Source organism: Halyomorpha halys, unplaced genomic scaffold (genome assembly GCF_000696795.3).
Source record: "Halyomorpha halys isolate HHAL.00 unplaced genomic scaffold, Hhal_1.1 Scaffold110.1, whole genome shotgun sequence".
Lineage (NCBI taxonomy): Eukaryota > Metazoa > Arthropoda > Insecta > Hemiptera > Pentatomidae > Halyomorpha > Halyomorpha halys.
The window spans coordinates 2354078-2381456 of NW_027112640.1; the positions used below are offsets into that span (position 1 = coordinate 2354078).

Here is a 27379-nt window from a genome sequence, read left to right on the forward strand (position 1 = left end):
AAGAAAAGTAAATTTGCCCCGAAAGTGCTGCCATCTCTTGAAAAAAAATCTTACTAAAAATCGGTACATTTAGCCTTAACGGAGTGCCGTCTTGAAGGGGGTCATCGATTTTAACCATTTTTTTTTTAGCCTTAGAAAAATCGGAGGCGAATGTAAAATTCGGAACTCCAAAAACATACAGAATCGTTGGGAAAAAACTTCCTTGATATTTTCCTGAAAGCATCCTATTTGAAGCTTAGATGACTGGACTTAAGAGGGACAGTTTCGTCCAAAATCATCAGATGACGTGATATCGATATAATCATGTTCGCCTATATCTGCAGGGTTCCAATGCTACAGCTATTAGTATAGCTCCACAGATAACATAGCTAACCCATTTAATCCAAAATTACCCAAAATCGGATAATTTCTTAGCTATTTAGAACCTCGTTAAACAACAATACAATATTTTTTTATTGGTCATTTTTAATTTTTTAGTGTTAACATTCCATGTATGTTATTTTACTAAGCTCCAATAGCATGTGGCCACCTCTTCTCTTCGAAGGCGGAAACTTTTTATTTTCACTAACCTAAATGTAGAATATATGATAAGGGAAAGTATTACGAGCAATATTTCTAATTCGAGTTTTCAACGGAAATACACGTTTTGAACTCCCTTAAGGCCAAATAACCAGATTTCGTTAAATGGTTTTTGTATGTGTGTGCTTTTCTACATTCTTGCTCAAAAACGAAAAGTCGAAAGAAACTGAAATGACATATTTAATGCGGGTTATTAGCATCTCGTTAAACCCTAAAATACCGATTTTTATAGAAACAGGAAAATAGAAATATTTTGTTCTTAATTTGCACCGTCTCCGGTGGTCATATATAAAAACAAAACAAAAATAGAATCAGTTTGAAGACAAGCGCACTAAACTACACAAAACTTGGGGACAAAAGTAGGCTAGAAAGTACAAGTTATCTGATGTGTGTATTGCACCATATTTTAAAAAATTACTTATACAAACAACATCCGGTTTTATTATTATACCCATCATTGAAAAATAAATTATATTTCAAAGTTTAAGTTAGTTAGATCGCCATTTTCACCATCGTTATGCGTTTTATATTGTACTTTTAGTCCAGGAGCCTTTGCAGAAATCATTATTTATTTTACAGAAAGTTTAATTTATTTCAATAAGATAAAAAGTATATACCAGCCGCCATAAATCCGCCGAAATAAAATTGAGGACAAATTGATTTTTTTGTTTAGTATTTTTCTAAAAGTAATAACTATCAATGCATTTCTTTTGTTCACAATATTAATAATAAAATATGGTGTTTTTTTTCAGTTACTGTACTGCTTTTGAAAAATAATTAATTTTTATATTTATTATATTTTTAATTTCCATCATCAATACAGAAATTCCAGACCTTAAATAACAGAAGAAACACATTAAAGATAGATGTTACAAATAGAAGAATTCACACATTTTTAAATTGGATTGAAATATATTTTAAAACATAATATTTTTCAATTTTTGGAACAAAGTTAAATATATTTAAATATTATAATTTGTCAACGCATAAAATGTGAATATCATTAAAAAATATTATCTTTAAACACATATTTGAAGTTAATAAACAAATTTTCTCTTACATAAGGAATTGTTTATTTTAGAAGAGGAGTAAGTGCCAAAAATAGATTTTGAGAAATCTAGAAAAGCTTGTTTTTTAAAACTTACATTTGAATGCTTGAAAATGCCAAGCATTTTGGCAATGCATTATATGATAAATTGCAATGTATTGTACAATAAAATTACAATATAAATTTGTTCAATTCTTTAGCTCCTCCAAACATGGCATATCAACATATTGTGGAAAGAATACATAAATATAGTATCATGTACTCATTAATTATTATATTTACAGGAAAAAACAAGATTTTTTTTTTAAGTGAATGTCTTGATAAAATTGGAACATTGAGCAAACTTCATTAGTTTTTTGTTCAGTGTTCCTTTATAACATTCATGAAAATATATCTTCCATTAGTCAGTCATGTTATGGCAATTATAAAAAAAATACTTATAAAATAAAACTTTATAAGAGTTTATTAATAGGTGATACGAAGTTTCCTCAGATGTACACAAAACAGGATTTGGTGTCAATTGTGAGGAGTCAAATCAACTGGCTGGACCATATAGCACATAGCTATCTAGATTGCTGGATAAAGTGAAGATTTTGAAAAACATAGGCATTAAAGGATAGGCGATAGGAGAGAGGAGGATTATAAGAGAGACCTAGATTCTTGTAGGACTATAGCGCCACAAATAAATACATACTAGGTGAAAATTAAACTTTAATTAAAAAAATAGAAATTAAAATCATCTTACCCAAAGTTGTTTAATGTAGAACATCTTTCACACTGGGTTGGTTATAGGTAAAAGAAAGGTTTTTCATTAAATCCTTAATAATTCATGCTATATTTTGGTTTTCTTTAGATTGAACTTTCATTAAATTAATTTTTTAAAATAATACTTTTCTTGCAGTTTGAATGAAGGGAAAACTTGGCTATAAATACAACTTAAACTAAATTGCAGTGGATACAATGGTTATTAATCAATGAACCACTAATAATTAAAAATTGTATCAGCCACACATTTTTGTCACTTTCATTAAAATACCCTCTTAAGGTGGATTTAAGATCTTCACAAGTTGAGCAAAAATCTTTTTTTTGGGGGCTTTGTAACACAAAATATTTGGCATAATAAAAATGAGAAATTCATTAATTAAGAAATTGTTCATTGAAATAGGTAGATTTGTTCTCTTTCAACCATCATTATATAATTCTACCATCAGAGAATCAATTTTGGGAAACAAAGTAAATGTCGCTAACTAAAGTATCTTCCTAAAATTAATAAATCAATTATATCACTACTATAATTTAAGTTAACCAAAATAATAATAATAATTTAAGTTTATAATGCTTATGGAAAAATAAGTATTATGGGTTGAAAAAAAAAACAATTTTAAACAAAAAGAAATTAAGGTTTAATTAACCATACACATGAACACTATATTAGCTTAACATATACAAAAATCTATTTTACACCAGCCATTTTTTCAAGTTCTGCGAGTTCAGCTGAAACAAAAAACACAATTATAAGTTAAAAAGAAATATAATAAATTAAGGTTTATTACAATATATTATTTGTGTCAACAGTGGACAAATTAGTCAGAAACAAAAGGAGTTAAAAGATATTCCAATAATAAAATACAAGCTTATTTTATTTAATTATTTATTTACAACCTTATTTAACTGACCGTTATAGGGAGGAAATAAAACTTGGAAACTTCTCATGAAAAGTTTCAACTTCAACAAACAGTTTACATATTTTTGGCCATTTTTAGGTAACTTCTTAAAATTGTTTTTTAAGTGATGTGGTATGAGTTATTAAATTAATTGTTTTAATACTTATCTACATTATTTTGATTTACATTTATATTATTATTTAACTCATTAAAAAATATAGCAATCAAGTAGCAATCAAATGAAGATTCATTTAAAAAAAAACCAGTTATGGTGTAAATCTATGAAAAACATCTCTCTTTAATGAGAAAACAAACCTCACTTACTGTAATTATTAAATGTTAAATTATCCCAAACATAAACATAAAATTATCAAAGTCAGGAACATTAAAGGTCTGATTAAAATCATAGAGCAAGGAAGTTTCAGACTGTCTATTGACGATTTCATAGGGGTTTTCAGTGGAGAAGAGGGCAGTTCTACTTGTTAATCCCATTTTTGACTTTGGTTCTTTTTTACGAATAGCTTCAAAAATATATTTATTGAAAAGATTAGGAGGATTGTTTTCTTTGTCAATATCACCATCTCCATCATTTCCATAGTTATAAGCATTAGTTTCTTTTAATTCACTTGCTTTTTTTTCATCATCACTTAACCCTTTACCCGAATCTACAACAAAAAATTGGCTGGAATACAAAATGATAGGAGGGTAAATTGATTTCTTGAAGGAAGAAAGCATACTAACTCTTGATAAAGTCAGATGACATAATGGAATAGGAAAAAATGCACCAGAGAAGAGTAAATAAAACAACCAAAAAGAATCACTAGAATTTGAAAATATTTAATCAAATATCCATGGTAACCCTTATGGATTAATTACATTTATAAAAAATGGGACATTTAAACAAGCTGATGTTTTTAAAAATATAAATAAACCAAATATTTATTAAAAATAATTACTTACAAATACATTTAATTTTCTTTGTTATTAGATGAAACTATTAAACCAATTTAACTGCACAGCTAAGTGTAATAAGATGTATTAAAACAATGATGAAAGTGGAAAAAATATATGTATATTAAAAGAACCACTTAAACTTGAGCAAGTAATTTGAATCAACCAGAGTCATTCAGTAGTATTAATTTACCATAAAGCATAAGGATACAAAAAATTAAAAGTTTTATTTTTTAATCTGGACTTTCTCATGAAGTAAAATTTACTATTTCTTGTATGGAAGTTGAATTAAAACTAAATTTTAAAATGTATTGATTTTATGAATTTAATGAGAATTGTTTTATAGTTTAATAGTTTACAATAAAAAAATAGTAGCCAGAAATACTATATTCAAATTGGAATTTAAGTCTATTTAGTCGACTGAATCCAACAGAAATTTAAATTTAAATAAAAATGAAAGTAAGGTGTTAACACCCATCAATCCCTAAGGAGGCAAGGAATACCATTTCAACAATACACAGTTTTTTCACTCTGAAGCAACTGTCAAAGAAGCAAGAAATAGCAATTCCTACATGAATCTGAAACATGACTATTATTAATCTAATGAAACGTTGAGGGAAAAACCACACTATCAGTTGAAATTAACTACTGCACAAAATATTTGGTCCTAACAAAGATGTCAACTGAAAAATTTGGCTGGCAACACAAAATCTTTAGCATGGCCTATTGTACAGTTAGTAATATTTAACCTTTAGGTTAAATATAACTAAATAAATATAATGAGAAGATGGTTGGGGGTGCAAACAGGAAATAACACAAATAAGTTTAAAGAACTTATTTAATTGTGCCAACGTTTCGGTCAGAACTTCTAGCCTTTATTAGGGTTTACTTGTAGGAAATCAGATATCTAATTCAAACAAAAAATCTAAGTCACTTAGATTTCTAATCTCCTTCAAGTAGCACTGATGAAGGCCAGAACGCTGGAACTATATTTTCTAACCACACCCCAACCATCTTCTCTTCACATATTGCTATGTATCTGTCTCGAGATTTAGTCAGGATGCTAATTGCTGAAGGCAATTATCCAAAATAAGTTAATTAATTAATTTATATTGAGTTCTACAAAACTATTATTATAATTGGATTCTTTTCCAAAGGCCTATTTTGTGTTTACCAGTTATCAATTAAATACCTTTATATTTACAAAATATTGATACCATTAATTATATAATATAATAAGGGGTAGTATTGTGTAATATAATAGTAAATGAACTGCATAAAGGAACTAAGTATTTATTTAAATGATAAAAAATAAAATAAAAATGATTGAAATGAATCAGATAAATGGTTGCCATAAAATATGATTATTACATTATTACTTATTGCGTAATATATTGTAATATGCTCTTTTTTAGTAAATAGTATATTTTGATGTATAAAGGGTTTTTAATATGTTTTATTTTATGTATCATTTTAATATTGTTCATTTGTTTTGTTTATCCACAAAGCAAGCTAACTAATTTTCATTGTCTATAATAACTTTGTGATTCAAAACAAAACCAACGTAAACGTATTCTTCAGTCAGCAAGTCCGTTGAATCAAGGCCATGTTGAGCAGATTCAAATATCATAAAAACTATTTTAACTCTTCTCCTCATAATTGAAAATACAGTAAATTAAAAGAAAAATAGAAATCAAGAAATAGTGAGAAGGAATAATATTCAGAAAGTAAATCATTTGCAAAAATCTCTAACTCCATGATCTTAAAAATTTGGAAACTAAATATAACCTTTGAGATGGATTGAAAAATCTCCATACCTTTTTTTACTACCAGAACAAATTAGGTTGATGAGTCAAAATCAGGTGGGTCTTTTTCAAATTGTAGGTGTTTAAAGAAAAAGATACTATCACAAGCATAAAAAAAAGTAGTGAATTGGATTTAATAAAATTTATACTAGACCATATTCACACAAATCGTCAAATTTCCTCCAACTTTGAATAAAATTGGAAGAAATGTTCTTAATATATAGGTGTGTCAAGAAAAATCTTTTTCCGCATACCTAACTGAAAGTAGTGGATAGAATTTGCTAAAATTGATGTGGTACCATTTCGGTAAAATTTCATAGTAGGTGTTTTTTAATTTGCTTGTTCCATTTCAATCAAGAATTACCTTCACGACTAGGCTTGAGCAACAGGCACTATAACTTTAAAGTATAATCATTAACACTAGAAACAGATCTGTAAGCTACAACAATAGATATGATTCCCATGGATCCTACAATGCTAGTAACTCAAAAGTTATATTGTTTGAGTTGTCCCCTTTTCATTCTGGATGTGGGTGATGATAATACAATGAGGTTAGAGGTTAAAAAAGTATAAAAACAAAAATTGTCAAAACATTTGAAATAGATATAATATTATTATGTTTAAAAAACCTGTAAAATTTTAAATGCAGTATTCACAAAATAGCAGTTTTTGAGTCGAGCCTTTTTCATTATGAATGTGAGATATGTGATGTAAATATTAAATTCATCAATCACTTTAGGAAACCAATTGTTATGTTCTTACCTCCTACAATTCTGTTTCTCAAAATTTAGCAAGATATTCTTTAGCTACTTCTCCATTCTTCCATTTGAATAATAATATCACACATAATAAAATAAGATTCCAGAATTGGGTGTTTAATAACCCAATGAAAATAATCTTTAACTTATCATTTTGTATAGTGTGTTTAATTAAATGTGCCTAGTTTTTTAAAATAATTTAATAAATTAACAATTCTTATTCAATTTATTCATTTGTGTTAAAGAAATACAAATAATAACTGATCAGCCTTATCTGATAATACAAAACATAGCTAGTGACTTAGTTATGGGAGGAATTTTTTTGTTAACATTTCATGAAATGGAGTCTGCTAATGCTGTAAATAATAGATACTAAGTCTACAGTACACAGCGAAATGTTTTTAAAAATATTATACTAGACAGTGATTAACTCTTTATACATGATGGTTTTATGAAACTGATATGAATGAATTATCATTAAAAAAACAAATAACTGTAAGAATATAATTTGAGGTGGGAGTCTATAGAGTGAAAATTTCTCATGAAGATCATATAATAAATCATGGAAGAATTAGCAAATCACTATTAATATGAAAGAACTTCTACTAACCTTTAATGATAATTACAGTCAACACCATATATATTCAGCAATAAAAATAATATAACTATTAACTTAGAATTATCTCTAGAAGAATACCAACAGAATAAATGAGTTTATAATAGCATGATAAAAATGACTAAATTTATAACACTATTGAAACCTCAGAATTTCTTAATATCATGAGTAATAATTGTTATCAAATATCAAGAGCATGGAACTTTTATTATAAATTAGAACTACTAACAAGTAATATTTACAATAAAGTCAATGATAAATAATAAAAATGAATTTACGTAATTAATAATAAGGTGTTATGTATTAATAAAAAAATCCTAATTGCCATTAGGAATCATTCTTTAATATTAGCAGAGCTGATTAGTTTCAAAACGTTTTTGTTGGTTAGTAAAAATGATTTTAATATAGCTAAATAATACTGATATGAAGATCTAAACTAAGTTACATAAGCAATTTCAAAAATTACTAGTCGAGAATAGAAAACAATATGAAGAGCCCAGTACGTCTCTTATCACTACTCATGAATTGTAATTAAATTCCTACCTGCACTTGCTAGAGCCTTTTCTTTGGCAAGTCTTTCATCTCGGGCAGCTTTCTCACGAGTCTTTACATCCTTTAAGGACAATTCTTTCTTCGTGTACCTACTTTGCCAAAAGGCACCATAGCTAACGCCAGCTATCAGCATGGCATATCGTCCAAACTAAAACAAAATATATAAATTTTAAGTGAAATCAACCACTCATAAAAATTTCTGTTCTACTCCATAACTGCTATGAATGTACATGCTCCTAAGTATATAAAAAAGTGTAGTTTATAAGTTATTAAGTACACAAAAGCCTATTTTGTAAAATTTTAGTCATAATGACCTCCAGTATGAGAAAATGTTAATATAAGCATTTTCAAATCCTAAGAAAATAAATAAACACTTTATTGAGTAATTACCCGGATTAAGGGAGAAACGTTTACTGGGGGAGCGAAATTCGTTGGCATATTGAAAAAGATAAAAACCAATAGTTGAAAAAAGTTCAGGGAAGATAGAAGAAAACCTTCACAGCTGATAACCAGTTTAGCCAATAGAACTAGTTTAGACAATTCTTGAAACCATAATATTACATTGATTAAATGGCCTGAAAACAGTTATGAATAAATTATTTTGCTCCATCCCCATATGAAATTATCAGAGAATATTAAAGTAATGCGTAAAAGAATAAAAAAAAATACAAATCTCCCCCCTCCACTCCAAGGTCAATTCTTTTAAGAACCATGTATAAGTAAAACATATTTTCGAATGGAAAACTATGTTTTATTTATATAACTTTTTGCTATAACTACTAACACAGTTTTTAATATTTATAGTTGTAGTTTTTAATTCAAGTTTTAATGTTATGACACCCTGGGAGAGGCAGAGAAATGGGCCTAACAACCGGTTGCCTACTGTCTCTTTTTCGTATGGATTTTTTTTTTAAATAAACATTTCTTGAGAACGGCTTAAAGAATTTTCATAGTTCATGAACCATATTACGAAAAATAGGATTCACTAATACATTTAAGTCCACTTCATATTTGGGATTAAATGAACAGTTTTCCAGATAATTATATAAATAGGTAGCATTATTATTTACCTCAACATAAAGTTGTTTGCCGAGGGTGTGGTAAACTTCTTTGAAGAAGAGTAGGATATGCCACTCCCCTGCATAAAAAGAACGACTTTACCCATCTCGAGTGTTCGTATCTATGACAAGAGTTTATTTTAATATTTTTGGTTAGAGCCTTCAGGGTAGCAAGATGGATAGATTCAGTTGGACGCACTCATCATAAGATATTTCTCTTTTTTATTCAATAAATTACACAGTATATACATAAACTTTAATCAATTGGTATAACCTTTTAATTTTGTATTTAATAAATTACACAGTTTCTAAATAAGAATTAATCAACTGCTACAACCAAGTTTTCCTGAATCTTTTAAGTACAATGTTTCCTTGCTCTTGCAATGGTCTCCAAAGATAACGTAATTAAGCAATTTCACCAGAAATTACCTAATTATTTCAGATTTTTTAACTTAGATTTCGATGACACAGAGTTGAATGTTTAATGGCTATTTTTTGTTGCTCTTAAACCAAAAACAGAGTTTGTTTGTCTATTTTTTCAAATGTGACCATTACAACCCATGAAGGGTCAGTAAATTGTAAGAGAATGCTATTTCTTGTACAATGTTTGTGTAAGGAACTAATTTGTTCATGATCACGCTCAAACGCCAGATATTTCCCAAATTAAAGGTACTAACTTTATAGATCCGGAGGACTCCCAAATCCACAAGGTTGACTTATGGCTGCAGTAACACAATAAATAATTGTGTTCCACAGCCAAAACAAACCCAGGTCCTTGGAGTTGGGAGCACTGCACCTTACTCACTGAGCCACCCAACTCTTCTGATGCAATTCAATAACCTTTGTTATTAATAGATAATTTATGATAGTTTTTGGCTACACTAATTAATAGTAATGATAATGTCAAATCAGTATTGCAGCATTAAAATATTTTATTGTTATCCATCCACTGGTTTGTCGTGTGGGCAAGACATTTGGTAGATGAATTGGATCAGAGTTCTAGTTGGCCTTCCACTCATCAGACCTTTTCTTAAGTAAGGATGATAATCGTCCATGGCGGTCATGCCAACACCAGTTATGTCAATATGGGCAAAGTCTAATGGTGGAATGAACTCCTGATAAGAAACAATGAAAAATATGGATAAAAATTTAAGATTGGAAAAAGAGAGGGTAAGTAAAAAAAAAAAAAAAAATGAATAAAAGAAATTAACCTTTAAAAAGGCTGCTGCAAGACAAGAGCCACCACCTCCTCCTTTACCAACATTGCTTACGTCTACTCCAAGGTAATCTGTAGAAACAAGTTAAACCAATATTAATTATACAAAAATAAAAAAAATACTAACTCACATATTGACTAATTCATTAGAAGTTTTTATTTAATTATATTATGAAGTTTTAAGTGCCTTTCAGACAATACAGTAGATGCGGCAGTAGTAGAGTTTAAGACAGGAATGAATATGTTATTTATTATTTTGTTTCTGGGGCTTATACACTCCTGGTCTAAAACTATCTCTTCCCAACTTAAAACGCTACTGCCCCAATAGCGCCTTCTCTGTATAGCGTCCTCCTTAGAACATGACTTCATCTTGTACATGTAGTCCAATGTCCACGTCCTGGGTTGAAGAGCTATCAAGAATCTATATTATTCCATAAAATTATATATTAGAAATTAGAAAGGGTTAGTTTAAGCTGATAACACATCATCAATAAGTATATAATTCTTTTTCCGTGATAATTAAACAATTATTTTTAGTTTCGTTAATAAAGGAGTTAACATGTATTTATCTATAAGTTAAAATTTATTTAAAGCATACCAGTAACTTGTCTGGTGAAGTACTTCCAGAATGGAAACCTCCACACTCTGTCTCCAGTGTCTGAGCCAGCCCTTCTTAGTTCTCTCCAGACAACATCTGAAGTGGAAAATACAGCCGAGCATCCTGCACCAACAGCTTTCCTGATTCCGGCTGGAAATAATAGATAAATGATGTGTTTGTAGCAGCAGTGTAAAAAGGATTTTTTTTATCTGAGAAGTGTCGATGTATATGATTGTTTCTTAACCAAAACACAATGTTAGAAATTGTGCAATACAATAGTGTATTCGATTGATGATTTAAAAGATATTAAAAAATGAATTGGTTAAAATAATGGAAACATATTTTTGAAAAAATGTTTACGCCTGAGAAATGTTCCAAGTCAGACCTGTTAAATAAGTATTGAAGTTTTTAAACTACAATTGTATTTTAATTTTCACATATTAAACTTGTTTAAAGGAAAAGTATTTAAAATATAAAATATTAGAAGTATTTTATATTTAAAATGAAGGAAACAAATGACTTACAGCAAGACGTAGATGTACTTTGTAAATAATGAAAAGTATCATAATTATTATTATTATAGTCGATAAAATGAATAATCAGTTAAGTATTTGTTTGGATCGAAAATATTCACATAAATCAGTTTATACTATCACAACAGAAACCGTCGAAACGGCGATATAACAGAGAAATTGGCATATATCGCACTAGTATTTCTAAAGTGACACAACTCAAAAATCGGTGTTTTTGAGTTATGACTATGAAAGAAATTGGTAAATATATCTTTATGAATCATCAAAACTGTATCAACCTAGCTTCAGAGCTTGTCCGCCAGAGAGCACTTGTGTCACTCTTGCTGCCTTAATGCTATTCCCCCTCCATAGACAAGAGTGTCACATTGTCAGTTGTCTTGAATTTTGAGTTGTGTCACTTTAGAAATACTAGTGCGATATGGGTTTCGGAAAATGCAATTGGGATGAGGCTATTTCTCAATTATGCACTTTTCTTATTATGCACACTTTCGAAATATTTGGAAACGACATTTTGCTAAGGAAAGAAAGGGAGCTAAAGGCACGTTTTAAAGATTTGTTAGTAACATATTCCTAACAACCTACTTCCACCTATGGAATGAAAGATATAGATGGAAAATTTTGAGAAGAAATGTATATATCCTAGGGCACAATGTCGGAGGTAGCGGTAAATATGGATGCTTTTAAGATGCAGTTAGTGCTGACGATTTACCTGAATATAAATACACAAACCAAGGCTAAGTTGGTAGGAGTCTTGACAGACCTTTGTTGGAATGGAGATACGGTTAAGCCCAGTATATCAGGGACTTCAGAGTGTATAGATACAATAAAAACATTAATAAATTATGGAGACATGTGGATCATACATGATGTTAAGCTAACGAATAACAAGTTTGTTTATTTTTACAATACGATCAAACGATCCGAAATCATTGAGTTGTACAGTAGTAGGTGATGCCTGAGAGAATTAAACAAAAACGTCTAGTTCGATATTGAAACTTATACATACGGGTAAAGGTGCCAATATCCATGATCAAACAAGGCTGGAAGGCAGCTGCGTAACAGAGCGTGTCAGCCATAATTACTCTTCCTTCGTTGTCCGTGTCCTGTACTCTGATTGAACGACCATTCATAGCTTGCACCACGTCTCCTGGTTTGATTGCCATTCCTCCTGGCATGTTTTCGCACAAAGGTATGAGCCCTGTTTATCATTGTCATGTCATTATTAATGTTGGAGTATTAAGGTACAGACGAAATAACTATAAATAATTCTTATTTCTCAGTAAACTGCGAAATATAACAGTTTAATTTTAAAATCTGGAAATAAAGTTCCTGCCATATTGGTATCTTAAGATGTTACTTCGAAATGATTTTCTACTTTAGAAGCTTATAGTCCCTAAAAAAATAAAAAATAAATAAAAAAAAAATGTACGTACCCATAACATTGACCGGTAAGGAAAGCTGGGCTATTGCTCTTATTAAACCAACTACAACAGCAGCACCAGCCAAATCGGCTCGATATTCAGACATGTTTTCGCAGGGTTTCAAACACAATCCTCCAGAGTCGAATGTTATTCCTTTACCTAATCAACAAGACATATAAAATCTTCGATCTTATAATTAATCATACATAATAGTTTACTGGCAGAACTATTTAAACATATAAATTAAAAACCAATTACAAACCTATAAAAACAACGGGTTTGTCGTCAACTTGTGTGCCACAGTAGGCAATTTCCAAAAATAGAGGATGTTCACAAGAGCCTTTAGAAATAGATAGAAATGCAAACATCTTCTTGTTTTCAATCCAATCTCTGTCCCTTACTTCAATTTGTATTCCGCATGGGCATAGTACGTCGATGGCTACCTTTAATTTGTTAAAACATGAATATATTTTAATAAAAGAAACCAATTCGCATGAAAAGTTTGATAGCCTTTATCAAACCTGGGTGAAGGCTGTCGGATTCATGATATTGGAAGGCGTTTCTTCTAGTTTTCTTGCGATGTTTTGCGCTTCTGCTTTTACAAAACCTCTTTGCCAACCGTCCTTATGTAATTATTTTTATAAATTTAATAATATAGTTGAAAAAATTATAATCTATATGAAAACAACTTAACTTATTTTTCTAATGTCTGTGGAATTGAGTTTATATCTTTTTTAAAAATTATGAAAACTGTTTTGCACTATTATTTCAATTGACCATATATGAAGCGTCAAAATATTGTAATGGCAATAGAACTATAATTATACATCAATTCACGGGCGGACTAACCAGGTAGCAGATTACAAATACTAGGGGTCCTGTATTTAATGTATCCCCTCATCTAGAGCAGATAATTTTGAGCTTGTAAAATTTTGTAACTGTTCCTTCTACCTTTAATAGATGTTTTTTATTTGAAGTATACTTTTCTTAAAGGGGTCGACTTTTATTTTGTAGAGGTCCGAATAATAGGGAATGAATAGGGAGGTGATCTGTAGATAATTCCACCTCCTTATGCTAGAGATGACAAGGTAGGGAGTAAAAAAAAAATTAAAATATAAAAAAAAACCGCTAGCATTCTTATTGGCCTCTGCGTGAGTTCATCAGGTTAGGTTTTGTTTTGATTTCTCACCAACCTTAAGAATTGATTTAACAGTTATATTAAAAATTTACTTGACCTCCTAAACTAAGGGAAGAGCAGCAGCTTAAGGTTTTTGAAAATAAAGTATTATGTAAAATATTCTGGCCGAAAAGGGATAAGTCAACCAGAGAATTTAGAAGGCTACACAACGCTAAATTGAGAGAACTGTATCCGGTAAATATAACTCAGGTTATAGCTTTGAGGTTATAAGATGGGCGTTTAAAGCTTTAGGACTTAGTTACGAACGGACTCCTAAAATGGTCAGTTATTTCACATTCAGTGGGATAATTTAAAATTTAAGTTTGAGCACGTGATAGTAGAGCACGTTGTGGCAAGGGTCTTGGATTATTAAAAAAAAAAATAGAGCAAAATCAGAACTATAAAAAAACAATTTTCAACTAAACCGCCTGGTTATTTCCTTCCCTAATGTAAGCCTCAAGGTTTACTGCATACTTGCGCACAACTTCATTAGTCATAGCTACTAGTTCGGGTATCACATATACCCAACAATATATACTTTAAACATTTGAGTAAGATTTTAAATACTTTTATCAATTATCGTATAACTATAAATACTGAATCATACACGATTTGTAGTAATGTATAAAAATACTTATCTTCACCGCAAAACTGTTCTATTTTAATACTAGCGCCTTGGCATTCTTTGGTTTTAAGGTCTTCATACTTCCATGTGGCTAAGACACCTGCTTCACTGGAGGCTTCTGCAGATGAAAAGTCTTCCATGAAAATTGTACCAGCACCCTGCACAATGCATTTTCTAAATTAATCCAGCAATCCGTTTACAGACATGAAAAAAATATTTTAAAAATAATAATATACTTCATTGCGGATAGTATTATATCAATATTAATTTTAAACTTTCTTTGCGAGCTGTATTCTCTACTGCTAAATAAAAATTTATATTTACGTAGGAATTTAGAGTTTAGCTTAGGTATGCACATCCATGGCCATTTGATGTATTTTTATTAGGAAAGGTTTTCTATCTGATTATTGACATTTTAAAAAGGATATTTACTGATATAGATTATTGATATAGATATGCCGTACAAAGAACATTTCTGATTTGAATGAAGTTATCCCAAATTCAATTTATAATACTCATAATTTCATAACCGTTTAATAATATTTTTTTTATAACAGACTAGGAGTTATTTGCACCTTGACATTAATAAAAAATTGCAGAGCTACAGTAATGGAATTAATAATTACACATATTGCAATAATACCTCTTCTTGTATGTACCTAGCTCCAAGACCAGCACCGACTCGTATGTTCTCTTTGTTGTAATCCAGTTCTTCCATTTCATTATATCCAATGCCTTCTTTCCCAAGACCAGCCACAGCGATGGCATAAAATTCTGGACTAATATTTGTAAAAACGCGGGCTTCGCCCTTTTTTAATCCAGACCTTCAAAATAAGTACTTTTCCATTATTATAAATCCATTAACTAACACATAAATGTTGACTATATATGAATCAGAAGTTTTAGTTAGTTCTATAAATCAATTTAGATAAGATATAATTTTTACTAAACAATTTTGTTCGAAGTTTGTAATCTTGAATAAATAATATATTTTCTTTCTCATAGCTGAATTATAATAGTAATAAGTAAGTTCTAATTTGATCCTAGAACATTGTATCTATCCTAAATACTGCTCTGTAATATTTCTCATCTGTACTGTAGACGTGCTCTTTGTTTTTTATAAAGATAACAAAACAGGGGCCAATCGTATAGGAACTCCACGGCTCGCCCAATGGCTGACCAAATGATGCATTTCATTTTCTTTAATGAGATATGTCTATATGTCAAAGAAATATCGATTTTCCATATTACAACATTTTAATCGTCCACAATTGGGTGAAAGTAATTACAGACAGTTTACGAATGTTTCCTAATAAAAAATATTAAAACTATTAGTATGACAAGAAATTAGAAAAATAGGAAATAATAACATCAGAAGTTAACCTATATTGGAATATGAGAAGAAATTTATGATTTGATTAATATTATTGATAACTACCTAAATTCTTTATTAAAATTTTAATAATATTTCGTTTGAAGTGTATTTAATATTTATGTTATGCTTTTATTAATCTCACTTCCTCCTTCCTCCTCCTTTTAACTCGCTCGTGAGATGGAGCTTAACAAATCTTCCTTAATTATTCCGCAAATTCTCAACCAGATTAATATCGGCAAATAGTGCCGACCAGTATTGAGTATATTGATCGAATGGCCTGACTTAGCCGTTTGAATGGTATAGACCGAAGCGAAACTTGTCTTCGAATAAAATAGTTAGTAGGTATATTAAGGCGTTTCCAGAAATTGGGGCCGTGTGGTCAAGTCCGTGTTCTTTCAGGTTCTGCCATTTCTGATCTAGTATGGGTAATTCGCGTCACTTAAATCCTGTTTTGAATCTCAACCACAGTTAAATGGCAATATTTGCTGAGTTATAAGTCAACCATCAGGTTGGATTTTGGCCCTAGATCGGCCACTGCTGATCCTCCAATCGTAGCTGCCTGTCTCCCGTTAAAGCTAGAGAGCATCGTGAGTTGTGTTGGCTAATCCAAGAGTTGCTGCAGTGTATTCGAAGCATTGGCTATGTTCTCATTTGAATGATCCATTATCCTATAGCAGAATGGAAAAATAACTTTTATTACTGTCAAAAAATGACTTGTTTCAAAATTAAAGATACCAAAAGGAACAAAAACCTGTTTATATTTGACGTATATAGTTGTGTCCGAAAGAGCAGTCTCAGAACAAATGGGATATTATTCTCTACCTTTTTAATACACGAGGGATTATTTAAATACATGTATTCCAAAACCTTTTCTGTACTAACCACATTACTCACAAAAATACTAAATCACATTATTCATAATAAGCCTTTAAAATTATTTAGAGTCCTTTATTTTTATTGAGTGTATACTTATGTTAATAAAATGGTGCTAATATTGTTTATAAACACCATTTTTTAAGTAATCTATAAAATAATAAGTAATTGTACCCTCTTATCAAGTGCTGTATCTTCCCTCCTAATTTATCATCGTAGGCTGCTCCAGTCTTAGTCAGTTTCAGATCACCAGCGTCACATCCATCATAAGCGCCAAGAACCAAACCTTTCTGTAAGCGAATCGTGAAATATAATATAATAAGCACAGAAAATAATATAATAATCATAAAAATTACCTAGGACGAGTACTGCCCGTTTGACACTTCATACGGGTCTTGATGGATTAAATTTAGCAATTAATAACAATTAATAAAGTACTTGTTATAATGATCAATAAATTATTCATTCGCTTTAGGAAATTACCTATTCAGCTTCAAGATTCTTATGCACTTCTTTAAATATGAGTTAATTCCCTCGAAAACTATGCGAAAAAGTGCCATAAAAAATCCTAATAATTTTTTGATAAAACTAATTGAGTTTTATTTATTTCATCTATGCAGAGCCACGTTTCGAGGGCAAAAGCAAAGATTTATTTTTTTTTACGATAAGATGGACAAGTAATTTTGATATGATATGAAGTAAATAGTGTTAGTGTGAAAAAATTATGATATGTAACCTATATGTGCGGTATTAAATAAATGAGGCACTCAGTCACAAATTAAAGGTGAGTGCAAAAATGAAAACTTTTTCAATGCTAAAATATTTGTTAAATCCAATGTGTTATTTTTAACCAATAGTCACTTACAATAGTTTAATGACACTATTGGTTTAAAAATTATCTCAAAAGTATGTGACATTAGTACTAAAGAGTCTGGTTATTCCAAAAACTTCAATTTACAATTAATGTGGTATATCAGATTTTACGGCCAAGTGCTTCAAATTATTTGGTGTTTTATAACTCCTAATTAAATATTAAATTGTAATAAATGAATTTCCGTTTTAAGATAACAATTTCTAAATCGACATCTATCGCACTCATTTCTCAATGAACAAAATTGAATATCTTCAGGTTGCATTTTGAAAGGATTCTAATAAATCCTTCTTTAGCTTCCTGGCCATTATAATGTTGTTTCCAGAACTTTTTTTCTTTTCTTATGAATTACTGGCATTAATTTCAAAACCTTTTTTTAGAAATTTATGTTACAGAGTATCGATGAGCAACGTTCACATTGCGTTAGAAATATGTCTACGGCATACATACAAATTTACAAGACGCAATATTAAGCACTCAATCTTAACATTCAGTTTTCGGTCACATATTTTACTATCACTAGCAAAATTTGAATACAAAGTTGAAACAGCCCCAAAAACTGGTCATTTCTTCTATTTTTAAACAAATACCTTTACAAAAACTTATGGGTTGACAAATATGAACAGAGAAACATGACTACTTCGAGAAAATAGTAATGTTAAAAATAAAACGAGATTGCTCATTGGTATTATCTTATGATGAGAAATCCAAAACTACTTTCTGACACCTCTTATTTCATTGGTGTAGGTTTCATTACTAATTGCACAATTGAGTCGTTAATTGCCCAAAACGATATAAATCATGTGATTTGAACTGACTAAGACGATTTTTAGAAATAAACGACTCGGAACCTAAGCCTACTAGATCACCAAATATTATCTCTAATTTTATTAAATATTCAGTTATTTACTTACCTTATTCAAATTACAGCATGGATCTACATACCAACGTCTACTTGTTGTGGAGACAAGTGTCTTTTTAAGTAATCTACTAGATAAAATCATTCTAACAATATTCCTACTATTACTACTCTAAGAAAAATAAAATAAATTGTATTAAACTAAAAGTCATATGGAAAATTACTAATCAATATATGTTTATTCAGTTTGAAACTGGAATGTAAAAATTAAAGATATTTTACTATTAATGATTTAATATGACACAAATAAAGGTTGATTTTAATCTTTATGTGAGATAAAATACTAAGAGTAAGAAACTAAATATATTGTGCAGATCCATTGTATGAACTGCAATCAATACTGATACATAAAAATGTTGAATTGTTTGAAAAATATAGCACTGACTTCTACTGTTGATAATCATATTCTGATGATTGATTTGAACTAAATATTAAAAGATCAAATCAACTAGTCCCCCTTTAATTTCTTTGTTGGAGTTGTGATTGATGTGCCTTAACAGAATTGGTTAAAGGGATCTAGTCCAGTTGACATAAACAGTTATTTTAAATATTTTTAACTATCAAAAAACAAAGGTGTCATAAGGGGAGAAGAATTAACTTTGCGAGACCATTTGAGGGTTTCATGATTTTCGTTATGCAAAATAATTTATATTTCACAATCTGCAATTTTCTCTAATATCCCCACATCTAGGTTCGCTATTTATTCCATGCTGATATTTTTATTTACCTCATGCAAAGAGCCAAGAAACTTTTTTTTGTCACTATTTTACCCCATCAGTTGAGGAAACATTGTGGTAGAAGTTTGTTCCATAAAAAATAGATATTGCACTTTACTCACAAAGTTTAAAAAACATTTGGACCAAAAAAGTTATCTTACAGGGTAAAGTATACACAAACAATTAACTGTATTGAAAGAATGAAGACATAAAATAATGTAAATACAAATATAAAAATAAAAAATAATTTTAGATTAAGCCTCTAACATGGGTTTTTCATGAATTGTCTTTCAAGTGCTCATCTGATTTAGTTTTGTAATTTTAAGGACAATTCCTTAGCAGGGTGGGTCCGGCAGGGAAGGGTTACCTTTTTTTGTGAGATTGTGACATTTCGTACATTGACCAATCTACTCGCTATAATTGTCTGTTTAAAAGTGAGATAAGTAAGGCTACCATGGAGGGGGGAGTGGAGGGTTTCATGGCGTTTTTCAATGTATGTAACAAAATTTTAAAGAATATAATGGAGTAATAAATAAAATTCTGTTCTTATAAAATTTATTATTAAAAAAGTATATATTAATACATATAAATTTTTACAAACATATTTACAACTATACAAGGTTTTAATGTCCGCTAAGGGAAACTATTTTACTTATACTAAGCAATCATACTAATCCTATCATTATGAGCTTTGTACTATACACTTATTTTCCAATGGTAATATTATCATCAAACTATTACAATTTCATAAACAAAACAAAACAGTCGCACAATTAAAAAAGTTTTTATAAAAATAAAAATAAATTATAGGAAGTTCAATATAAATAAATAATCATGGCAGTTGCTATATAATATTTTACAAGAAATATTATCCTTAAAGAAGTACTTCACAGAGAATGATTCTGTACTTGACACTTTTTAACTCAAAAAGAAAAATAATACATTATGAAAATATACTTCATTAAAACAATAAGAATTTCAATTATATTTTTTCTTATAGAGCAATCACTTATAATATTAAAAAATCTTATAAGTCTTTCTCAATTTAATGTACATTTTCTGAATATTACTATAAGCACTGTTTTAGGAAGGTAGTACATACCTCAATGTTATATTGTTAGGTTACATGTTATTTTTGATACAGGAAAAAAGAATAGAGTTTATTTCATTTCAATCAAATTAGTGAAAAATCAACCCGAAATTGGAGTAATAAGATCAAGTATTTTATACATTATCAACTAAACCATAAAGTTATTTCTTAACTAGAGTAGGATTGGTAACAAATATCATTTTGAAGCGCTTAAGTCAAGTTTTCATATATGTAAATATTTTGATTTGACACTTTCCTTCAATATTTTTAAAAACATATTAAAAATAAATTATAATTACAGGAGTACAGGCAACTAACTAATGTTTTTGATATTAGATTGACTTTGCGTATATTCTTGCACCACTTTGAAAATATACAAGCACTGAACTTTGCACACTGTATCATTAGCAACTGCATCAGGAGTGTAGTTATGAAGGAGTGAAATACAGTTTTTCACTTTTATTGACTGGCAGATGGGCTGAAATAATAAAATATATGTTAATTTATCTAATAAATAGTTATTTTATAAGTAGTAGTATTGGTTATTTTGTATAAGTAAATTGTAAAATTAAATAACTATTAATAAGAGGGAATAGTGTGACACAAATATTTAGAGATGAAAATTTACTTGTGTTAGTAAATGAAGCCCAAATTCAACATGAACATCTCTAAGGGAAAGAGAAGAAAATCTGATCATGTAAAGGTGGTAATATAGAAAAATAGGTGTATAGAATATCAGTTTGTATACAGAATAGATTGGAATGATAAGAAAAGTAATGCCTGTTACAAATGTGCACAGGTTTAGGATTATTGCAAAACAAATGGACTTTGAATAAAAACGAGGTTACAAAATTAATTTTATAGTCCATCCAGCATTTGGAGAAAAGGCTTGAATTATTTACACATTTTTATGTTGTATCTAAAAAATTTTTCGGTTTTGATGAATTGATGCCTAAAATATCAAAATAATATATAGGATAAATTAATTAATAATTAATTGTAAAGGGATATGTTAACCTAGAAGCTGAAATGTTGGCTTCCTTCACTTAGTGATCCAAATTTAAATTTTTCTTGGCAAACTAGATTTTCTCAGGCTACAAAATTAATAGTCTTTATCAGAATGGGAACCATTTTTATGGTCTAAAAATGAATTCCCTAAGATGAGTACTTAACATAACCGCATGCTTAGAAAATACTGTTTGTAAGACAATGAAGCAGATAACTTCAGTAGTGCCCTTCAGGGATTGTTACAGAACTGTTTTTTGAATTTTTTTTAAACTGTCATTGTTGAAAAAATAAATAAATAAAAGAAACAAGAAGTTTTTCATTTGATTGTCATACCCCCTCTTTTGTGCAGGTACAGGACACACAAGGTGAAATATTAATAGTCCTTCCAGTATCAATGCTGACATTTTCTATAAAACAAGATGCTCTTTCCTTCCAATGTGTTAAATCAATTTGTGGAATCGTTTTACACTTAACTCGAGGATTCCTAAGACATAAAAAATATGTTAATTTTAAAAATAAATAGTAATTTTTTGATAAGTCAATTCAGATCAATGTTTTCTTACATAAAAGGATCAGGCAGATCTAAAACAGCCCTCTGTATTGTGTATATGTTGTCGAGATTATTACAGAACAGTGCTGCTATTGTCATTTTCCTTATTTCTGCTAATTGGAGAGGGGTGAACCTTGTAAATTCTTGGTCATTTTCATACCTTTAAATATAAAAAAAGAGTTTAGTTAATTATATATCTAATCACTTAATTTCATAGATTATGTTAACCATTAAACTTTACTAAATCAATAAAATAATTAAACCATTCAGTCGTAAAATATAGTTACTACCAAAATGAAAACTTATATAATGTTAAAATGTTTGTATATAATAATGCTTTATATTCAATCAGCAGTCATTTGCCATAACTTAATTCTAAGATTGTTTTTAACATAACAAAACAAATTTCCTAAAGGTTTTTTCCACGACCTATAAAGTCAGTTTCAAAAAACTAGTTGATACTGAAAACTTCAATTCACAAAGAAATAATAAATACCATGTTTTAAGCCCGAGTGCCTCAATTAAACACAGCCAACATATTTATGTTACATTATAAACTAATAAAATTTCAAAACAAGAGTTCTTATTATTAACTGAGTTCAAAGAAACAAAAATATTTTAAGCAACTTAATTCTTAACTCATGAAAACTGAATCCCTTTTATTCAATTTCATTAAATGTCTAAAGATATATTAAAATTTTATATTAAAACTAGAATTTTTGTATGCGTTATCAAGTTCATTATTATTTTTTTATAGGAATTCTAATTTAAACATGAAAAGTTTAGTTTCACATTGAAATTTTAAAGTTTTGTTAATAACAACAATAAAACTTAGGGATCATTGAATGAATGAATTGAGATTATGAAAATTTGACCAGAAATATTAATAATGTTTGCATTCAGTATAATTAAAACGATTAAGTTTCATAATGGTAATATCAGCCAAAACATTAAAACAGATAGATGAGAGTTATTCCAATTGATCAAAAATACTCATAATAATAAATAAAATAGGGCATCAAGAGAAATCAATAAAGAATAAGTTACTGTAACACACATACCAAAACCTGTCACATCTTCTTATCCTTGAAAATTGGTTGCCAATGACACATGCAAAAGTTGGTCCAATTACTCCTCCATGTAATGGATATTCACTCATCCCTCCAGGAAAAAAGTCTACATCATCAACATGTTCATACAACTCACTTAATTTAGCAACAAGCGGCTCAGAAATGGTATCCAATAAGTCATCAAAACTATTTGCTCTTTTTAATCCACAAGCTTCACGATAAGCATTATAACCACTCACACCATGGTCTCGAGCTGGAAGTAAATTTATTTAAATCAATTTAAATTTAAACAGGCCAATAAAATAATTTTATAAATATATTTAATCTATTTGGGTGAGTAAATAAAAAAAAAACCAATATTGCATACCTCTTTGTATATTTAATGAAATCAAATCCATTCCTGAAAATGGTCTGCTTTTATTTTCAAACAAATGTTCAGTGACTTCTTTTGTTATAAAGTTATCTAATGTTTCCATAGGGGTATCTATAAGACCTAACATGATTTCATCAATGATTCCTGGTGTGTACAGGACCTACATTTGAAAATCCCATAGTAAACTATTCAAGATATTTAAAGTTATGAATTATTCAGATTATTTGAAATTAAAATTTAAAAATAAATAAAACCTCAGGATTGAAGAAATGATCTCGTAACATTACAAATGTTCCTTTTTCAATATACTCAGGAGAGACTCTTCTAAAACCTGGTCGCAGTAGACTGTGTCCAAATCTAAAAGCCCCTGAAGAAAACTCATTTACAATGGTTACATCACATGTTGGATCATAGCCTAAAATAAATTTACAATGAATTAATTGTAAAATACTCTACTTGGGGGGGGGTATAGTTTATGTAGGACATATGTTGGTGTATCACAATGAATGAAGTTGTTATTATGATAGATAACCTTTAAAATATCCGTCAAGAAGAAGGTCAAGATTGTATTTCTTTATTGCTTCTCTTCCGAGAATTCTTGGTAAAAACTCTGAGAATGTAAGATGTTGATAAACAGCCCCTAAAATTTTTCTGGTTTCCTGATATAATGTTTCATCTGACCAATGAGGATTGATCTTTGAAAGTTCATGGGCAATCCTATTGTGTTCTCGAAGCCAAACTGTATGGAAAGATCCTAAAGCAGGCTGCTCACTTGCTCTTGCATCTCCTGCAATTCACATTATATCAGTTATCCTGATACATTTATATTCTATTGTAACAGTTAACAGTTTAACAGTGAAGAGACAAGCTAGAAAATGTCATTTCACTAATATAGATAAATAAAATAATAATATTTAAAAAGTTATAATTATGAACTTAAGTGGGTAATTCTATAATTTAACTAAACACGAGAGCAGATGGAACTTTGAATTGGTTCAATTATGGTATTTTCAATTACCTGCATTGAAGCAAACTCTTGTTCGAGACCTGCATTCAGGATTTGATGTAGATTCTGGAAGCAAAGGTTTTGCATGTGGTACCCTGGTAACATTAAGTTTTCCACCAGAGAAACTTCTCAGAACTCGGGCTTCACAATTGTCACTTCCGTAAACGTAGCTTAAGTCAAGATATGCTGTAAGTTGATTCATTTGCTCTCTTGGTCCTATAAAAAATATAAATAAATACATATACACTGATTAGACAGAAGGTAACCAAAAGAGAACCAGTCTTCCAGTCAATGTTCCCTGATATTCAGTGATCATTTAATAGATGAATTGTTGCTTTGTTTTTGAAACCTTTCTTCTGAGGAAAATAATGGTATGATGAAAATAGAATTTTTAGAATATTTAAAATTAACATACCAGGTTTCAAAAAGATGTATTAAAATGAATAAATAACTTTAGTATACAGATTATTTTTTCTCAATGACTCTTATAATTTTCATAAAAGCCTTCTAATTAAAAAAAACAAACCTAAAGTTTGCTGGCCTGGCATAGATCTGGTAGCAGGTATACAAAGTCTTTTTCCAGTTTTCGGGTCCTTTGAAGGAAAATATGGGTCATTATCAGGTATGGGAATTGGAAAGCATTCTGGGTGTACAGTTTCCTTTGAGTCACATGAAAGGCAGTTTAATATTCCTTCATTAATAAAACCTGGAAAAAAAAGTGTAAAATTATCAGACATTTCAACTACCATAATGAAGAAATCATTAAGTTTTAAGAATCAACAAAGTAGATCATTACAAAAGTTATCTGCATTGATTTAGTAATAATTAACACTAATTTTCATAAGTTATTTTTCTCTTATTATTGACATACGTAAGAATACACTTATTTATTTATTAATACTAAATTTGGTTGTTCTCCTATAGAATTTATATATCTTATGAATTTGATGACTGACTCTTTTATTTATTTCCCTCTTTTTTTTTTGTTTTCCCTCCACCTGTCCATTTCTTGTATATGGGATGGTTATCCTACGGGTTTCCAATCTATCCAAACCAGATTGGGAAGGTTGAAATTCATTCTGTGGGTCCATCATGAAATAATTTCAACCAACACAGGGCAAATTCAAACTAGCACTGCTTCTGACTTGAGGCTGCTAAGGTAACGCCTAACAATATAAATATGCCCCCCTTGGCCCCAATTCTATTTATCCTCTGTCTGTAAACTTCAACTACTACTTGTATTTCTTCTAAAGGTCCCTTGTTTATAATGAGCTGGGTTCACGATTACCTTTCACTAATATATGAAAGCTTTTTAGTCAATGTAGTTATCTTTCCTAATCAGAAATCAAAATGTTTTTACTTCCTTTAACAAGAGAATTTTGGTATCTATATAGTTTGATATTTAAGGTAGTTAAATATCAAATCTGGTTTTGATTAGCTCAAGTCATAACTTCGCAACAGGGTGTGTATGCCGATATTCTGAACTCACAAAGCAAAAAGTTTCATTAAAAAAGTTTCACTTCAGTAATTTAGTACGTTTAGAAACTGAGTACAGCAGTGACATTATTATTAAAGAACGTGAAAATCTGAAGTATAGTTTCGAATTTTTGGGAGCCTTAAACATGTGAATTGAGCGATTCTAAAAAAAAATGAAGGGATATCAAAAAGCATTCTTTCACACAGACTGTTCTACTAATATAAAATAAAAACAACTCAGTGATTTAAATCAGGTCAGAACAAAGTGATAAAGGCCATGGTGTCCGAACCTAGTAAAGCACTAACTTAGCATCCTTGGGTCAGAAGCAACCTACTGGAAGTAACTGGTGTTTCAAATCCAACCTAGGGTAGTAGACTTTTATTTCATGGTGGATCCACAGAATAAGTCTTAACCTTCCTATTTAGACTAGAATAGGTTAGTATCTTGTTGGATAACCAGTCCTTTCAGTCTTAGTTGATGTACATAAGGACATTAAGCACAAATTAAAAAAAAAATACAGTGATTATAAATTTATCAATAATTGAGCTTAATTCAGGATTCATTGAACTGGTTATTTAAAGTAGGTATTTACAAAGTCAATAAAAAAATTCCTTAATAAAATTTATTCTCGAAATTAGAAAAGTAAATTAATTTTAAAGGTAGGACTAATTACCTTTGTTGACTGGAGTGAAAGTGAGATCATGATCAGTAATTTGGGCAAATTGCATAACCATTAAGGAATATCTGGTGTGGGGTCTGCTTGTATCACTGTGAATATTTGTTGAGATCAACCGAGGACTAGGAAGAGTTTTACCAGTCACAGAAAGAGATCTGGGAGTTCCAACACCTGAAGAAAGAATAAAACAGGTAATCTTGAAATAAAATGAGGATAAAATCTATAACTTTATAAAAAAAAAAATTAGAATGAACTTCATTGATAATTTTAACCAATTAAAATTGATATTAATAACAACAATAATGTTACAATTAATTAAGATATTCCATTATTTTATAGATAATAGAAGCATAATTGTTACCATCAGTATAAGCAGGTGGCAAAAATCTGTTAAAAGCTCTGAAACTTTGGCCATAGTCGGGGTGTTCAAGATTGTTACACCAGCCTGAAATAGTTCTATATTTTTGGGTATAATCACAGGGTAATGCTGTGTCCAAACATTCATTGTCTCCAATATCGTCAATGAAGCTCAAGTCAACAAATGGCAAGGTTGATATGAGGCTTCCAACATCCTTAGCTTCTAAGTCTTGAAGTTCCCTGAATCATTATAACATGAATATTATAAACAACAGAACAAATAAAATATGCATAAGACCTGATATTTGGTATTTGAAAAAACATTATTTTAAAATATTGCTCTTTTTTTATATTTCTTCTGCATCCAATTGCAATATAATATACTACCAGGTCATTCAAAAAGTCCTGTCGTTTTTT

At 29.6% G+C, this 27379-nt stretch overlaps 3 protein-coding genes and 1 long non-coding RNA gene across 5 annotated transcripts in view; 1 reads left to right on the plus strand and 3 right to left on the minus strand.

Annotated features, from left to right (window-relative positions):
- Positions 1-2424, plus strand: part of LOC106677823 (uncharacterized) — a 22637-nt gene extending 20213 nt beyond the window's left edge. The window contains exon 3 of the long non-coding RNA XR_001342654.2: positions 2100-2424. This is a non-coding gene — a long non-coding RNA (uncharacterized lncRNA). The remainder of the gene's footprint in view (positions 1-2099) is intronic.
- A 582-nt stretch (positions 2425-3006) lies between these two features.
- ATPsynE (ATP synthase, subunit E) lies at positions 3007-8520 on the minus strand. The gene is made up of 3 exons (XM_014416063.3): positions 8364-8520; positions 7965-8121; positions 3007-3121 (listed from the first exon to the last, which is right to left on the minus strand). The coding sequence occupies exons 1-3, from the start codon at positions 8409-8411 to the stop codon at positions 3081-3083; spliced, it is 246 nt and encodes an 81-aa protein (XP_014271549.1). The 5' UTR covers positions 8412-8520; the 3' UTR covers positions 3007-3080.
- Positions 8521-9941: 1421 nt separating this feature from the next.
- On the minus strand, positions 9942-18779 carry LOC106677821 (cytosol aminopeptidase). Of its 2 annotated transcripts, XM_067050437.1 has the most exons (11): positions 18635-18779; positions 17024-17139; positions 15245-15425; positions 14610-14759; positions 13321-13422; positions 13062-13242; positions 12812-12958; positions 12385-12576; positions 10846-10995; positions 10243-10319; positions 9942-10146 (listed from the first exon to the last, which is right to left on the minus strand). In XM_067050437.1, the coding sequence occupies exons 1-11, from the start codon at positions 18722-18724 to the stop codon at positions 9970-9972; spliced, it is 1563 nt and encodes a 520-aa protein (XP_066906538.1). In that variant the 5' UTR covers positions 18725-18779; the 3' UTR covers positions 9942-9969. The 2 variants fall into 2 exon arrangements, with proteins under 2 accessions (XP_066906538.1, XP_066906539.1); XM_067050438.1 differs by lacking the exons at positions 9942-10146; positions 10243-10319 and adding an exon at positions 10489-10668.
- A 1124-nt stretch (positions 18780-19903) lies between these two features.
- Positions 19904-27379, minus strand: part of LOC106677853 (uncharacterized) — a 79146-nt gene continuing 71670 nt past the window's right edge. The window contains exons 15-25 of the mRNA XM_014416014.3: positions 26967-27202; positions 26603-26776; positions 24979-25158; positions 24465-24668; positions 23979-24233; positions 23701-23861; positions 23441-23606; positions 23065-23326; positions 22017-22163; positions 21787-21937; positions 19904-20923 (exon numbers count right to left, since the gene is read on the minus strand). Of these exons, the coding sequence (XP_014271500.1) occupies positions 20759-20923; positions 21787-21937; positions 22017-22163; positions 23065-23326; positions 23441-23606; positions 23701-23861; positions 23979-24233; positions 24465-24668; positions 24979-25158; positions 26603-26776; positions 26967-27202 (2101 nt within the window). The 3' untranslated portion in view covers positions 19904-20758. The remainder of the gene's footprint in view (positions 20924-21786; positions 21938-22016; positions 22164-23064; positions 23327-23440; positions 23607-23700; positions 23862-23978; positions 24234-24464; positions 24669-24978; positions 25159-26602; positions 26777-26966; positions 27203-27379) is intronic.

Bases quoted from the DNA above. Each gene is read 5' to 3' on its own strand.
- LOC106677821 (XM_067050437.1), bottom strand. From the start codon at position 18,724: ATGATTTTATCTAGTAGATTACTTAAAAAGACACTTGTCTCCACAACA. The intron at 12,959-13,061 runs GTTTGTAATTGG...CTTGTTGATTAG, and splicing joins CAAACCCGTTGTTTTTATAG to GTAAAGGAATAACATTCGAC. The intron at 10,147-10,242 runs GTTAATTTCTTT...GTTTCTTATCAG, and splicing joins TTGCAGCAGCCTTTTTAAAG to GAGTTCATTCCACCATTAGA.
- ATPsynE (XM_014416063.3), bottom strand. From the start codon at position 8,411: ATGCCAACGAATTTCGCTCCCCCAGTAAACGTTTCTCCCTTAATCCGG. The intron at 8,122-8,363 runs GTAATTACTCAA...ATTTTGTTTTAG, and splicing joins ACGTTTCTCCCTTAATCCGG to TTTGGACGATATGCCATGCT. The intron at 3,122-7,964 runs GTAGGAATTTAA...TTTTTGTTTCAG, and splicing joins AAAGGCTCTAGCAAGTGCAG to CTGAACTCGCAGAACTTGAA.